Source organism: Chrysochloris asiatica, unplaced genomic scaffold, assembly GCF_000296735.1.
Source record: "Chrysochloris asiatica unplaced genomic scaffold, ChrAsi1.0 scaffold00060, whole genome shotgun sequence".
Taxonomy (NCBI): Eukaryota; Metazoa; Chordata; class Mammalia; order Afrosoricida; family Chrysochloridae; genus Chrysochloris; species Chrysochloris asiatica.
Genome location: NW_006408578.1, coordinates 8,097,589 through 8,112,104, shown reverse-complemented (window position 1 = coordinate 8,112,104; position 14,516 = coordinate 8,097,589). Strand labels below are relative to the sequence as shown.

The following is a 14,516-nucleotide window of genomic DNA, read 5'->3' as shown; positions in this document are numbered from 1 at the left end:
GTTATCTGTGGCCTTAATACTTAGATGAGTGTGTATTTTGATATTTTTTATGCTTTCTGATTGCCTTCAGGTAGATGTGATCAGGAGATAGGCTTCCCCTTTCCCTCTTTTTCCTGAGAAATTTCAAGATGCCACTGTTGGTCGTTTTGATGTAACTCAAGATTTAATTTTTAGCCTATTTCCTTTTTAGTCTGCCTGTCCTGCTCCACAATCCCTGATCAGGCCTTTTTCCTGGTGATAAACAGTTCTGGGCCGTCTGTGGCCATTCTACGGTTTGGTTTTAAGTGGAAACTGTGACGTTAAATTTCTAGGTGATCTGTGCGCATGCGTAGTAGAACCCTCTGTTGGTGGGGTTTCCACTTGCTCCCTCTAGTCACCTGAATGGAGGTGCACAGACAGAGACCAATCAATAGATAGAAAAAAATAAAAAGTGTCCACCCATTTATCTCTGTGGTTCTGTCAGGCGTCTGTGGCTGCTCTGATCCGTTCCTCTCTTGGTCTCTCCCAAGATGGTGGCTCTGGGAGCAGCTGAGCATCTTGAATTAGAAAGCATTGGATTTCTTGCTTTTGCAGTTCCCCTAGCTGTAAGCCTTCCACCTTCTAAATATTCCTTTACATGTGATTCAGAGTTCTGGCACCATCCCATGAGCCTGTTTGGTCCGGCATTCTGTGTTATTGCTGATGGAGCTCCTCACTGCACTTCCACTGATCTGCCATTTTGTTTGTTCTCTTGGTGATGTTTTTTTTGATGGATAAAGTTGAAATTTTTTCGTGAGGTCTCATTAATTTTGTCTTTTGCTGTTTGTGTTTTATTATGATATGATCTGTGTTGAAAGGTACTCCTGACAGTATTGCCTATGCTTTTTCTTCTAAATATTTTATGGTTTTAGTTCAGTTAGGTTCTTAGTCCATTTTGAATTTTTTTTGTTTATGGTATAAGGCATGGATAGTGTTTCATTTTCCCAGGGTGGTTCCGTGCTGTAGACTCAGTCTCAACTCATAGCAACCCATATAGACTTTCCAAGGATGTAAAACTTTACAGGAGCAGAAAGCTTTGTCTTTATCCCATGGAATGGCTGGTAGATTTGACCTGCTGACCTTGTGGTTAGCAACGCAACTCATAATCCCCTACACTACCAGGGCTCCTGTTCCTTCATGTTTGTTGCCATTGTTGTTAAGTGCTGTTGAGTTGGTTCTGATCCATAGCAACCTATATAGGGTTTCTTAGTGAGCGTGAACTGCTGACCTTGCAGTTCACAGCAGCTTTACAGTGAAGCACATTAATTCACAGCATCACACAATTTTCCCAGCACCATTTCTTTAAGAGATTCTTCCCATTAAATGGGCTTAGTGCCCTTGTCAATATCTGTTGCCAGTACATATGTTGATTTATTTCTGGGTTCTTAGTTTTGCTTTAATAGAAATACAACTGGATGGCTTAACAGACAGAAATGTCTTTTCTCACGGCGTGGGAGCCTTCTTGTCCGAATTCTGGGCAACAGCTCCAAGGAAGGTTTTCTTTCTGGGGAAGGCCCTTGTCATGAGTCTTCTCCTGAGTCTCGGAGTCTCTCAGGGCGAGGACGCTCTCTGTTCCCAGCTCTTCTTGGTGTTAGTCCCTCTCTGATCCTGTAGATTACATCCTACCTCAGTAGGATTTTTAGCTCGTAGGACGACAACATCAGATCGCCACATGGAGGGTAACTACATAGCGCCAAGAATCATGGCCCAGCCGAGTTGACATGTTTTGAGGGTGTGTAATTCAATCCATAACAGTAGTTTAATAGTGTGCTGTTTAATTTCCATGTTTGTGTATTTGTTTGTGTTCGATTTTGTTTTGCTTTTCTGTTACTGATTTGTAGCTTCCCTCAGTTGTGGTCAGAGAAAATCCTTTCTATGATTGCAGTCTTTTAAAATGTATCCAGTGTTGCTTTATGGCCTTCCATGTGGTCTGTCCTGAGAATGTATGTTTTGCTGTTTTAGGTTGGATTGTTCTAGATATTGTGGGATTGGGAGTTTTGATAAAGGGTTGGCAGCTGGGATGTCAAGGATCTGTAGGCCTGTGACATAAAAGGGCAGATGAGTGTGAGTGAAGAAAGGCATAAGATAGCTAGAAAGGTGGGAGGTTCTGGTCAGAGGGAATAGGTCAGGAGACTGCCAGGTGTTCTCACAGGAAGCAGCTGTAGTTGGGGGCAGCGTCCAGGTTGTAGGTGTGGGGGGACTAAATGCAGAGGAAGCATTGAGGAGGTCAAGGAGCAGTGATGCTCCCCTCTTGGTCGAGTTACCGACACTGAAGGTGAAGTTGTCCAGAATTGTGGCAAGATCAAGGCATAGAAAGACAACTGCTAATTTTTTTCAGTGGTGAACACACTGTTTGCTGTTGTCACTGGATTTTTCCAGGGGAAGATGAAGGAGAGGTTTAATTTGTGTTTGAGAAGAAGGAAAAGACTCAAAACTGCAGAGTCGAATAGGCACGTACCTAGTTTGGGAAAACGCATCCATGGAAGTTGGTTCCTGCAGCATCAAGCGCACCAGGCTTTGGTCTTTAGCAGTACATTTGGAGTGACATCTGTCTCTTAGACAGTCAGGCTACCTTGAGAGGCATCTATCTTGTTCTTAACAGAAGCTAGGCCTGGTGTGACCTCAACAATATTTGTTTTCACTTAGGTCTCCCAACTCTACTTCATCTAAGGAAGGCTTTATTCTCCCTTAGTTTTGGAAGAAATAAAAACAAATCGGGTCTGTCCCAACCCTTTAGCACAGGTGTCCAGCAAGAAGAAAAGGAATTACCTAAGAGGGGTTTGCCTGGGTGAGGAATTAATGAGGTAGGATTATCATCATGAGCAGAAATGGGAAGAATCAGAATTTCCAGAGTAAGAACGAGGAGACCAGAGAAAGCAGCAAACGCAGGCACGGACTGCTGCCTTTCACACTTTGAGAAGCAGGTGGTAATCTAGCCCACATGTTTTTAGTGCTTTTGTCAGGTGCGAAATTATTCCTCAAAGATGCTTTGACTCTTTTAATAGAAATGGCAGTATAAAAGATTGACCAGGATGCAGATATGAGCAGTAATTAAGATTAAAAAAAAATTTTTTAAATCATTTACAGAAACAGGTCACAGGCCTGTGCCACACTCCCAAGCTAGAGGCGCTTACGTTAGGAGATTGCATTTAACAGTGAATGTGTGGTGGTTTGGATCTGCTTTGGGTGGTTGGGGGAGGTGCTAGAAATACGCTGGCTGGGCTGCTACCCTACCCCCTCTAGTGTTTGAGGAGAAAACACCTCTCCCAGTTTCCAAAGCAGTAGGGGAAATTTAGTTTCCATTTAGACAGAGGGAGTAGAGATGTGACAGAGGGAGTAGAGATGTGAAGAGGTTGAAAAGATGAAAGGAGATTCCATAGGGTGTAGTTGAAGAATACAGCATTTTATAAAATTGTTCTCATAATTATCTACAATTGAAGAAACTTTCTGCTGAAAATATATTTGCGTAGGCTTGAAACTATATGTTTTTATATGACATCTTAATTTCTTCAGCTAAGACATTAAGTTACATTTTAATAATACTGAAACATTGCGTGTTTTGCTTACTACATCATAACATTCAAACCAGACATGGAGTTTGCATTCTCTTTGAGTATTAATTGCCCATCTTAAATTTTCCACAGGCACAATAACTTGTCTGAAATTCTATGGCAACAGGCACTTAATCAGTGGAGCAGAAGATGGAGTGATCTGTGTCTGGGACGCAAAGAAATGGGAATGCCTAAAGTCTATTAAAGCGCACAGGTAAGCCCGTCTCTCCCCCTCAACCTTCTTGATATCCTAGTGAAGTTGGTAGCTAACTGTTAACTTTTCTTGTAGAGGACATGTGACCTTCCTCTCTATTCATCCATCTGGCAAGTTGGCCTTGTCTGTGGGTACAGATAAAACGTTAAGGTAAGTCATGCCCAAGAGCATCTCTAATACATTTTAGTCTTTACCATGCAAGTTAAATAACCCTCCACCAGGGGATCTCCTCCCACAGCAGTGAGATACTGTGTCTGTACTGTTTCAGAACTGTTAGCTATTTAAGGATATTATGGTGCAGGGGAGAGTTTGAAAACTGTTTTGTTAGTGGTAAGATACAAACAACCTTCCCTGCATTAGACATGCTCTCTACATTCTAGTTTCCACAGGGTTGGTTTAAACCATTAGGTTGGTGGTTCAAACTCAAACCCTATACTGGGTTACTATGAGTCAGAACCGATTTGATGGCACTTCCGCAACATCCTCTTTAAACTAAAAGCCCTGGTGGTTTGGTGGTTAAGCATTTGGCTATTAATCGAAAGGTTGGTGGCTTGAACACACTAGTTGCTCTACAAGAGAATGTGGCAATATGCTTCTATAAAGATTGACAGCCTCAGGAACTATGGGGCAACTCTTGTCTGTCCTATATGGTCACTATCTAGAGTAAGCGCTGGACTATTAACCACATAGTCGGTGGTTCAAACCCACCGCTTGCTCCTTGGAAACCCTCTGCAGGGTTAGTGTGACTCAACAGCACTTAACAACACTAACAAATTTAATTAATGATCGTGCCTGTTTTGCAGAACATGGAATCTTGTGGATGGAAGGTCAGCATTCATAAAAAATATAAAACAAAGTGAGTATTTTTGTTTTAAAATGTAATTGGTGGAATATGAATACCCACCCATTCTTGTGTGATTGTGCATAATGGTGCTTCTATCTGAGAGGAAGAGAGAGATGTGTCTCATACACTTGCTGTGATGATTAGATAAAATAATGGGTATGAAGTAGAAGTATTTGCTGTTGTTTTTCTTGCTGTGATCACTTAATTTTTCACTTATGGAACCAAAAAAATAATTTTTTTTTTATTTCCACCTTACAGATGCTCACATAGTTGAATGGTCCCCAAAGGGAGAGAAATACGTAGTTGTCACAATGAATAAAATAGACGTCTACCAGCTGGACACGGCATCTGTCAGTGGCACCATCACAAATGAGAAGAGAGTCTCTTCTGTCACATTTGTGTCTGTAAGTGATCAGAGATCAGGACAGAGATTTGGTGTCTGTGGTGCTGCTCAGAGTATTGCTGATGTTCTGAATGTCCTCTTCTTACCCTAGGAGTCTGTCCTTGCAGTGGCAGGAGATGAAGAAGTTGTAAGGTTGTTTGACTGTGACTCACTGGTGTGCCTCTGTGACTTTAAAGCTCATGAAAACAGGTATCTTTGCTAGTCTTTCTGTATGTGTAAGGAGGTCTAGTGGCGCGGTGGATAAGTATTTATTGGGCTGCTAGCTAGTCAGGTCAGTGGTCAAACCCAGCAGGCGCTCTGCAGGAGAAAGATGAGACGGTCTGCTTCTGTAACGATGTTACAGCCTTGGGGACTCAGTAGTGCTGTTCTGCTCCTGTCCTGTCAGCTCGTTATCGGTCAGAATTCACTGACGGCACATAGCAACAATGTGTGTGTGGTTGAAATCAACTTTAATATGCAGTGATGTCAAAAACCATTTTATGTATTTTTGCGAATAACTGAAGAGATAGTTACATATATATGTGATTTCTTGAGTCTAGGAAAATTATGTGTTCTTTGCCTTAGTAAAACAAAAGTGAAATTAGTCATTTATACAGGATACTTATTTTTCAAAGCTAGGTGCAACTTACAGAAGGAAAGCAGATGTCAGTAAAAACCGTATTGTTTACATAGTCAAATTATGCATGGGACCCTTTTTTATCAGTTACAGTGGTGAGAGGTTTCATGAAATTCAGATTTCCACATGCCTGTCAAGGGTCAACCTTGTAAACAGCCCTTCCAAAGGTTAGCAGTGCAGACAGGCTTGCTCTGTGTACTTTCTTGTGCATGTGATCTTTGTGACTTTTCCTTAAGATGAGGCTGATAGAATTTTTTGTTGTTAGCTATCATTGAGTCAGTTCTGACTTACTGCGTCCCTACACACAGCAGAACAAAACACTGCCTGGTCGTGTGCCCTCCTCACAACTCCTGTTATGTTGAGGTTCATTGTTGCTGACTCTGTGTCAGCCCATCTCATTGGGGCATTTCCTCTTTTTCACTGACCCTCCATTTTACATGATGTCCTTCTCCAGGGACTGGTCCCTCCTCATCATATTTCCAAAGTATGAGAGGTGAAATCTCACCTTCCTGGCTTCTAAGGAACATTCTAACTGTGCTTCTTCTAACACAGATTTGATTGTTCTGGCAGTTTATGGTGCTTTCAGTATTCTCCCAATTCAAACACATCGATTCTTCTACAGTTTTCTGTATTCATTGTTCAACTTTCACATGCATGTGAGGTAATTGAGAACACCATAGCATGGGTCAAGTTTACCTTAATCCTCACACTGACATCTTTACTCTTTAACACTTTTAAAGACTTTTGCAGCAGATTTATCCAATGCAATATGATTTCTTGACTGCTGTTTTTGTGAGCATTGATTATGGATCCAACCAACTTGAAGTTGAACAACTTCAGTCTTTTCCCCACATACCATGATGTTTTATATTGGTCCAGTCGTGAGGATTTTTATTTTCTTTACAATAAGGTGCAAGCCATGCTGAAGATTGTAGTCTTTGATCTTAATCAGTTAGTATTTCAAATCCTCTTCACTCTCAACTACCAAAGCTGTGTCGTCTGTATGTCTCAGGCTGTTAATGAGTTTTCTTCCAATCCTGGTGCTATGTTCTTCATATAATCCAGTTTCTCTGATTATTTGCTAAGCATGCAGATAGAATAAATATGGTGAAAGGCTGCAACCCTGAAGAGTACCTTAACTCGTTTCAAACCTTTGAGTATTCCCTTTGTTGTGTTCAAACAACTGCCTTTTGGTGTGTGTACAAAGTTCCTCAAGAACACAATTATGTGTTCTGGAATACTCATTCTTTGAAATGTTATCCATAGTTGGTTATGACCCATACAGTCAAATGCCTTTGCATAGTCAATAAAGCCACAGGTAAGCATTTTGTGTTTTCTGCTTTCAGCCAAGATCCATCTGACATCAGCAGTGATATCCCATGTTGCATGTCCTTTTCTGAATGCAGCATGAGTTTTTGGCAGCTCCCTGTGATTTACTGCTGTAACCGTTTTTTAATTATCTTCAACAAAATTTTGTTGCACGTGATATTAAAGATACTATACGGTGATTTCCACATTCACTTGGATCACCTTTCTTTGAAATGTACATAAATACAAATTTCTTCCAATCAGTTGTCCAGGTAGCTGTCTCAGTGCTACATGAGTTTTTTGGAAGATTTCCGTTTGTGTTCCATTGATGCTTTTTGCCATTGCCTTCAGTGAATCTTGGATTTCTTCATTCAGTATTATTTGCTCTTGATCACATGCTACCTTATAAAATAGTTGGACATTTCTTTTTGGTACTGTGATTGTATTCTATCTTTTTTTTGTTGTTTACATTCATCCTATCATATATCATTTAATTGACTTGGTTACAATCTCCTCCATGCATCATCAACCAACCAAAGGGTACACCCTGCAAGCCTGCCCCCTGGTCATCAGCACACAGCCCCTCTTCCTCTCTGGGTCTAGAGTTCCCAGTCGCTCCCTCTCTCCACATCATCATCTCTGCCTCCATCTCTGGCGTCACTTTCTCTGGATAGAGTTCTGCACTCCGTTCTTCTCCCTTGATGGTCCCAGGAGCCTCTGCTCTGCTCCTGGACTGGAAAGTCAACCACTCCCCTCCTTTAGCTACAAAACGTCTGTCTTTACATTTCCAACCCTCACAGTTAGTCCTGATAGTAATTATTCACTATTGTACCACATGAATGCTATCCACATTTCCTTTCATCAGCCCTGCCCGGACAGATTGGATTCTATTCAGTAGAGAGTCTACCTTTCTCTGCGCCCTCTGGATCTAGGCTCCCTCTTAAAAGCTTGTAAGCCAGTCACTTCTTGTCTTTGTAGACCCCCCATTTTGGGTAGCCAATGTCCAACTTGCCCATCCCTGTCTACCCTGTGTATAGAGGGGGTGAGAATGATCCTTGCTGTAAAGATTTGTTCCCTATAGGTGTAGGTCAAGTTCATCAAGTTGTATCAGATTACACTTTTTTTTTCTCTTCTTTCTTCTAGTTGAGTTCTGGTCTTCCAGCCAATGAAGCCAGGTCAAGTGGGTATTATCTGCAAGTGTGGGTGTTCTTGTGCATATGCCCTCTCATCAGCTGGACGCTTCAGTCTCCACTCTAGTCTTCTATGACTATGTCACTGACTCTGTGACCAGGAGTCCCCAGGTCTTGCCAAACTGCTGGCCAACCAGGTCTCCACCCAGGTTCATGGGAGTGTATTGAATGTGGTTGAACTTGTATTCTATCTTTTTTAGATGCTTTCTGTATCATTGAATATTTTGCCCATAGAATCTTTCAGTATTTCAAATTGAGGCTGAATTTTATTTCTATTTTTTCAGCTTGAGAAATGCTGAGCATCTTCTTCCCTTTTGGTTTTCTAACTCCAGGTCTTTGCACATTTCAAGATATCTCTAAATTTGTGTGAGATATATTCAGGGTCGTATTTTGACTCTCCTGGACTTGTTCTCATTTTCTTCAACTTTAACTTGGACTTGCATTTGAGCAATTGATGGCCTGTTTGACAGTCTACTCCTGGCCTTGTTTTGCCTGGTGATATTGACCTTCTCTGTTGTCTTTTTTTCTCCCCACATATATAGTCAATTTGATTCCTATTTAATCCATCTAGTGAGGTCCATGTGCATAATTGCCATTTATGGTGTTGAGAAAAGGTATCTGCAGTGATTAAGTCATCGGTCTTGCAAATTTGCATCCTGTGACCTCCAACATCATTTTTGTCACCGAGGCCATATTTTCCAACACTGATCCTTTCTCTTTGTTTCCAACTTTCGCATTCTAATCACCAGTAATTATCAGTACATCTTGGCTGCATATTTGAGGAATTTCAGACTGAAGAAGTTGGTAGAATTCTTCAATTTCACCATCACTGCCTTTACTGGTTGGTGCACAAATTTGAATAATAGTGGTATTAACTGTTCTTCCTTATAGCTGTATGGATATTATCCATAGCACTGTACTCCCAAGGTAGATTTTGAGACACTCTTTTGACAATGAGTAAAATGCCATTTCTCTTCAGTTAGTTGTTCCTAGCACAGTAAGCCATTTATATGTCTGTCTGATTCAAAATGGCTAATACCAGTCCATTTCAGCTCACTAATGCTTAGGGTTTTGATCTTTATGTGTTCCATTTCATTTTTGATGACTTCTAATTTTCCTAAATTCATACTTTACACGTTCTGATTATTAAAGGATGTTTGCAGCTATTTCTTCTCATTTTGACTTGAGCCCTAGCAACAAATGAAGGTCCTAAAAGCTTTACTCCATTCACATCATTTAAGTTCACCTGTGTTTTGTGGGGGCAGCTCTTTCCCAATTGTATTTTGAGTGCCTTCCAACCTGAGTGCCTTATAACTTCTGGCACTGTATCAGACAGTCTGCTGCTGCTGTTTATAGGGTCTTAATCGCTAACCAGTCAGAAGTGCTCTGCTTGTTCTTTGTTGTAGTCTGTCTTAGTCAGAAAGCTTCGCTGAAACCTGGCCACTGTGGGTGACCCTGCTGGTATTTAAAATTCGGATGACATAGTTTCCAGCATTGCAGCAACCCCCAAACCACCACAGTACAACAAGCTGACTGATGAATAGTGAAGATACATTTTTATCACCTATTAAAGCAGGCAACAAAGATGCTTAATCACCTATAATGGAAATGTGAAACAGGAACCTACTCATGTACTGTTCATTAAGCATATTTTGGAAACACTTGAAATACTGAAAAAGCAAGGAACTGTGTACGTAGAAATTTTATATGTTATTGTGCTTGGAAGAAAGGGCCTTGATGTCAGTGCTTTTATCCTAGGGTGAAAGACATACTCAATTTTGAAATTCCAGAGCATCATGTTATTGTTACAGCCTCAAGTGATGGGTTCCTCAAAATGTGGAAACTTTACCAAGACAAGGTGGGTATTTCCGCAGTGTAAATACAGTTTAGTGCAACCTCACCATTAGTGTTGCTTCTAGTAAGTGAGCCTCCAGCGCTCCCTGGTTACATGCTTGTTGTTGTTAAGTACTGTGGAGTCAATTCTGACTCATAGTGACCCTGCACAGGGTTTCCGAGGCTGCAAATCTTGACGGGAACAGCTGGTAGTTTCGAACTGCCGACCTTGAGGGTAGCAGCCCGATTCTTAACCACTATGCTGCATGTAGCCTATTTCATTGCTGGAGGCAGGGGACTGTCAGGGTTGCTCTAGTAATTTATATGCTGAGTCTCATCCTGAAAAATTGAAACAAAATTTCTATAGACAGCTAAAATTTGTTATTTTCATATGGCATGCATTATTAGCCAGTTTATTGATGAATTATTGAATCATTAGCCATTAATGATGAGTTTCAGTTTTATTTGCATGTCTTAAAGTTGTACTTTGTTTATGTAAATCCCATAATTCAAAGGATAGAAAGGAAGGAATTATAAAGAGGTTTTCTTTTTACACCAATTTATAAACATTTAAAAAATATTTCTGGAAGCAGGATACATTTTTAAACATGTATTTATTTAATTTATACATTTAAATTTATAGATAGGTTTAATTATATCTAATATTCACATAGCTCCTATAAAGTAATTGTATAAAATTCTTTCACATTAAGTATTCGTTACGAATTTGTATTCTTTGTTTTAGAAACTGCCCCCATCTCTACTCTGTGAAGTCAACACTAAGGCCAGGCTGACCTGTCTGGGAGTGTGGTTGGACAGAACAGCAGGAACCAAGGAAAACTTTTCTCCAGCTACCAAGCCTTCTGGTAAATAAGTAAACTCGTCCGTTTTTCAAATTTGAGTAATCTTTAAACCTCTGAATTGGAAGTTGAAGTGGAGATTTATATAACTTCCCTTTAGTGTCAGCTTGTGTTCATCCTACTGAAAGGGGAAAAGCAGTCTCTAAATCCACTGCCTCTTGTGTTTCAGTCAGTAAAGAAGAACTTCCCAAAGTCAACCAGAAGGAGTCAGGTGACATAGTGCAGGAAGAAAAAAGGCAATCAAAACCTAAGCCAAAGAAATGCAGTTTAACTGAAGACAGTGATAAACTCAAGAAAGAAGATCGCCTAGTGTCACCCAAGAAGAGGAAAATGACAACAATGGTGGAAAAGAAGAGGAAAAAGAAGAAAACATAAACAATGTGGTGAATCCCAACTTCTTCCCAAGAGAAAAAGACTGTTTTAACTACTTTTAGGTGTGTTCAAACAAATATAAAATTGGTTTTGGCAGGCAACATTGTATAACATATCATGGTGTGATTATATTACTATATAATACATAATTTTTGCTGTTGTTTTAAGCAAATAAAAGGGTTTTTTCTCAAAATGTCATTTCAAATAATAGAAAATCTTGAATACACGTTTTACTGGAGATCCTTTCTAATCTTTCTCTTAAGTGTAGGGAGAACAGAAAAAGCTCCTAACTTTGGCTTCTTCAAATGGTTCTAGTTATTTTAATGCAAATTTTGTTCCTTTTGGTACCAAAAGGTATAAAAAGATTTTTCATACCAGGAATTGTTTTAAGACAGTTTTTTGAATTATGGAAATATAAAGGAAATGTATATGTATTCATAAAACTGAACACCTTACGTTTAGGGTTAAGTACACAAGGTTATAGAGAGATTGCCAAATTTATTTAAACTGTTACCAAGCTGTAGATGACAAGACAGTGAGGGAAACAGATTTCCAGAAAATTTTGTCTTCATTCCTTTCAGGGCATAAAAAGAAATCAGAACCCAATTAAAAGATGGGCAGAGGACTTGAATAGACATTTCTCAACAGAGAATACTCAAATAGCTAACAGGCGCATGAACAGACACTCACTGGCATGAGCCATGGTGTGCTATTGTGTTGAATCCAAGTCAGCAACTGTATAAGAATACAACTTCCCCATGGGATCTCTATGCTGTAATTAGGGAAGCATGTCACCAGGTTTTCTCTCGTGTTGGCCCTAGTGTGTTCCAACTACTGGCCTTTTGTAAAAATAACCACATCTGACCTTTCCTTCAAATATGGGGAGGAGGGTCACGGAATCAGCACAAGGCCGATTCCTAGGAGGCAGAGATCAGACATGCCTCCACCTCCAACCTTTTCACCATTTCTTTTTTTTTTTAATGTTTTATTGTGAATTATATGATAGTTTACATGGAAGAATATTAGTTTTACATTCATTCTATCGTATATCGTTTCATTGCCATGGTTACAATCCCCTCCATGCATCATCAACCAACCAAAGGGTATACCCTGCAAGCCTGCACCCTTCACTCCCCCTCCACCCCCAGTCTTCAGCACACAGTCACTCTCCCTCTCTGGGTCTAAAGTCCCCAGCTGCTCCATCGCTCCACGCCATCGCTCCACGCCATCGTCTCTGCCTCCATCTCAGGCATCACTGCTTTTCTGGGTAGGGTCCCGCTCTCTGCTCTTCTCCATTGATGGTCCTAAGGACCTCCGCTCCTCGACTGGAAAGTTAATCACTCCCTTCCTTGCTATAAAACGTCTACCTTTACATTTCCAACCCTCACAATCAGTCCTGATAACAATTATTCACTATTGTATCACAAGAGACCCATCAGCCCCGCCTAGACAGATTGGATACTACTCAGTGGAGATTCTGCCTTCCTCCAAGCACCCTGGATCTAGGTTCCCTCTTGAAAGCTTGTAAGCCAGTCACTTCTTGCCTTTGTAGCCCCCCAGCCCCCCCCACCCATTTTGGGTAGCCAATGTCCAAGTTGCCCTTTCCTGTCTACTGTGTGTGAACCTTTCCACCATTTCTGACACCCAACAGCCCTCCCACTTCTCTGTTGAGTTTAATAATTCATTGCAGTGGTCACACATAATTCACAATACAATTAATGAGGCTTATTAGGGAAGTAACTACAGTTCAATATCAGGAATACTGAGCATAACAATTCTTGGGTTAAGATAATTACTTCTCAGACATGCTCACAGTCAAACCCAGATCCTTGGCTTTGTTCATGACCTTGGACAAGCGTCACAAAGCTCTTCTAGCCCTTGGTCTCTGCCCTGCTTTAGCAAGTGTTTGTTGTAAATGCCCTCGAGTTGGTTCTGATGCAGTGACCCTGTATAGGGCTTCTGAGGAATGGCTGGTGAGTTTGAACCACCGACCTTGCAGTCCAGCGCATTAACCCACAATACCACTAATTAAGGACTCAGTCTACCAGTATTCCTAGACCCAAAGACCTTCAGTTCCCAGGTCTAGGTCCGTGGGTCAACATACTTAGTCACTCCCCTCCCCGCACCATTAAGTACCTATAGGCAACCTCCCCAAAGGTACTTGGCTTTCTCACTTTGCTCCTTATGAGTCAGGAAGCCCATGCCCTGGTTCTGCTGTCTTGATTCTATTGCCTCTTCTCTGCCATGTCCGGTGTCATAGTTCTTCACCTCCTAGACTGAGGAGGTTCAGCACATGGACTTCCGATTCCAAAGTACACTCCACTCCCACTTCTTGTTTCTTGATGGTAGTGAGATCCTTTTTTCCCACTTCTGAGATGGTTCACTTTTAGCTTAGCTGTATGACAAACCTGTTTGACAAAAAGCCACGTTAGAGTTCCATATACTATTTACATGGTCTGCAAGGTCAGTGATTCAAGCTCACCAGCTACTCCTTGGACACCCTATACAGGGTCGCTATGGGTTGGAACTGACTCGATGGCACTTAGCAACAACACCACCACAAATGGGTGCCATGTACTTTATTTGCATCATTAGTAAATTTTTCAATCCCCTTGGAGCACCACAGATACTTCATTTACATAATCCTACCCAGTCCTTTGAAAATCACCAGCTACTCTGCAGGAGAAAGAAGAGGCTTTCTGATCCCATAAAAATATAGTCTCAGAAATCCTATACTGAATCTGAGTAGACTTCAGGGCAGAAAGTAAGGGAACCCCAGTCATTAAGGAGTCCTGGGGGCTCCATGGGTTAAGCACTGGACTGGTATAAGCAAAACATCGGCAGTTCAAACTGACCATCCACTCCATATCCAGAAAGATTTAGTGTCGGAAACCCACAGAGCAGTTCAGCTGTGTCCTACAGGGCTGCTAGGAGTTGGAATTGACCCGAGAGTAGTGGATTTTAGTTTTTGGTACCCAGACATTTGTTAGGATTTATAAAGACTGTGCTAGAAGGGTCATATCAAGCAATTCACTGCATTGCAGTATATAACTCTTGTGTCACCAGGGACCTCACTTGGCAGTAACAACATGGAAAACAGATATTGGATCTCTGAACCCTCACTCATCGCTTACGGGAATGTAAAATGGTACAATCACTGGAGAGAACAATTTGCAGATTCCTCAGAAAGATGAACATAGAACTACCATGCCATGTGGCCCAGCAATCTCAACAACCCTAGGTACGTACTGAGAAGTGAAGGTAGAAACAAGTAAAACTTGTAACCTGATGTTTACTGCTGAACTTT

The 14,516-nt window shown here is 41.0% G+C and overlaps 1 protein-coding gene across 1 annotated transcript in view; it reads left to right on the top strand.

Moving 5' to 3' along the window:
* Positions 1-11,212, top strand: part of PAK1IP1 (PAK1 interacting protein 1) — a 21,898-nt gene extending 10,686 nt beyond the window's left edge. Inside the window, exons 3-10 of the mRNA XM_006864126.1 lie at positions 3,663-3,783; positions 3,859-3,933; positions 4,587-4,639; positions 4,886-5,031; positions 5,122-5,219; positions 9,903-10,002; positions 10,723-10,843; positions 11,007-11,212. Of these exons, the coding sequence (XP_006864188.1) occupies positions 3,663-3,783; positions 3,859-3,933; positions 4,587-4,639; positions 4,886-5,031; positions 5,122-5,219; positions 9,903-10,002; positions 10,723-10,843; positions 11,007-11,212 (920 nt within the window). The remainder of the gene's footprint in view (positions 1-3,662; positions 3,784-3,858; positions 3,934-4,586; positions 4,640-4,885; positions 5,032-5,121; positions 5,220-9,902; positions 10,003-10,722; positions 10,844-11,006) is intronic.
* Positions 11,213-14,516: the final 3,304 nt, after the last annotated feature.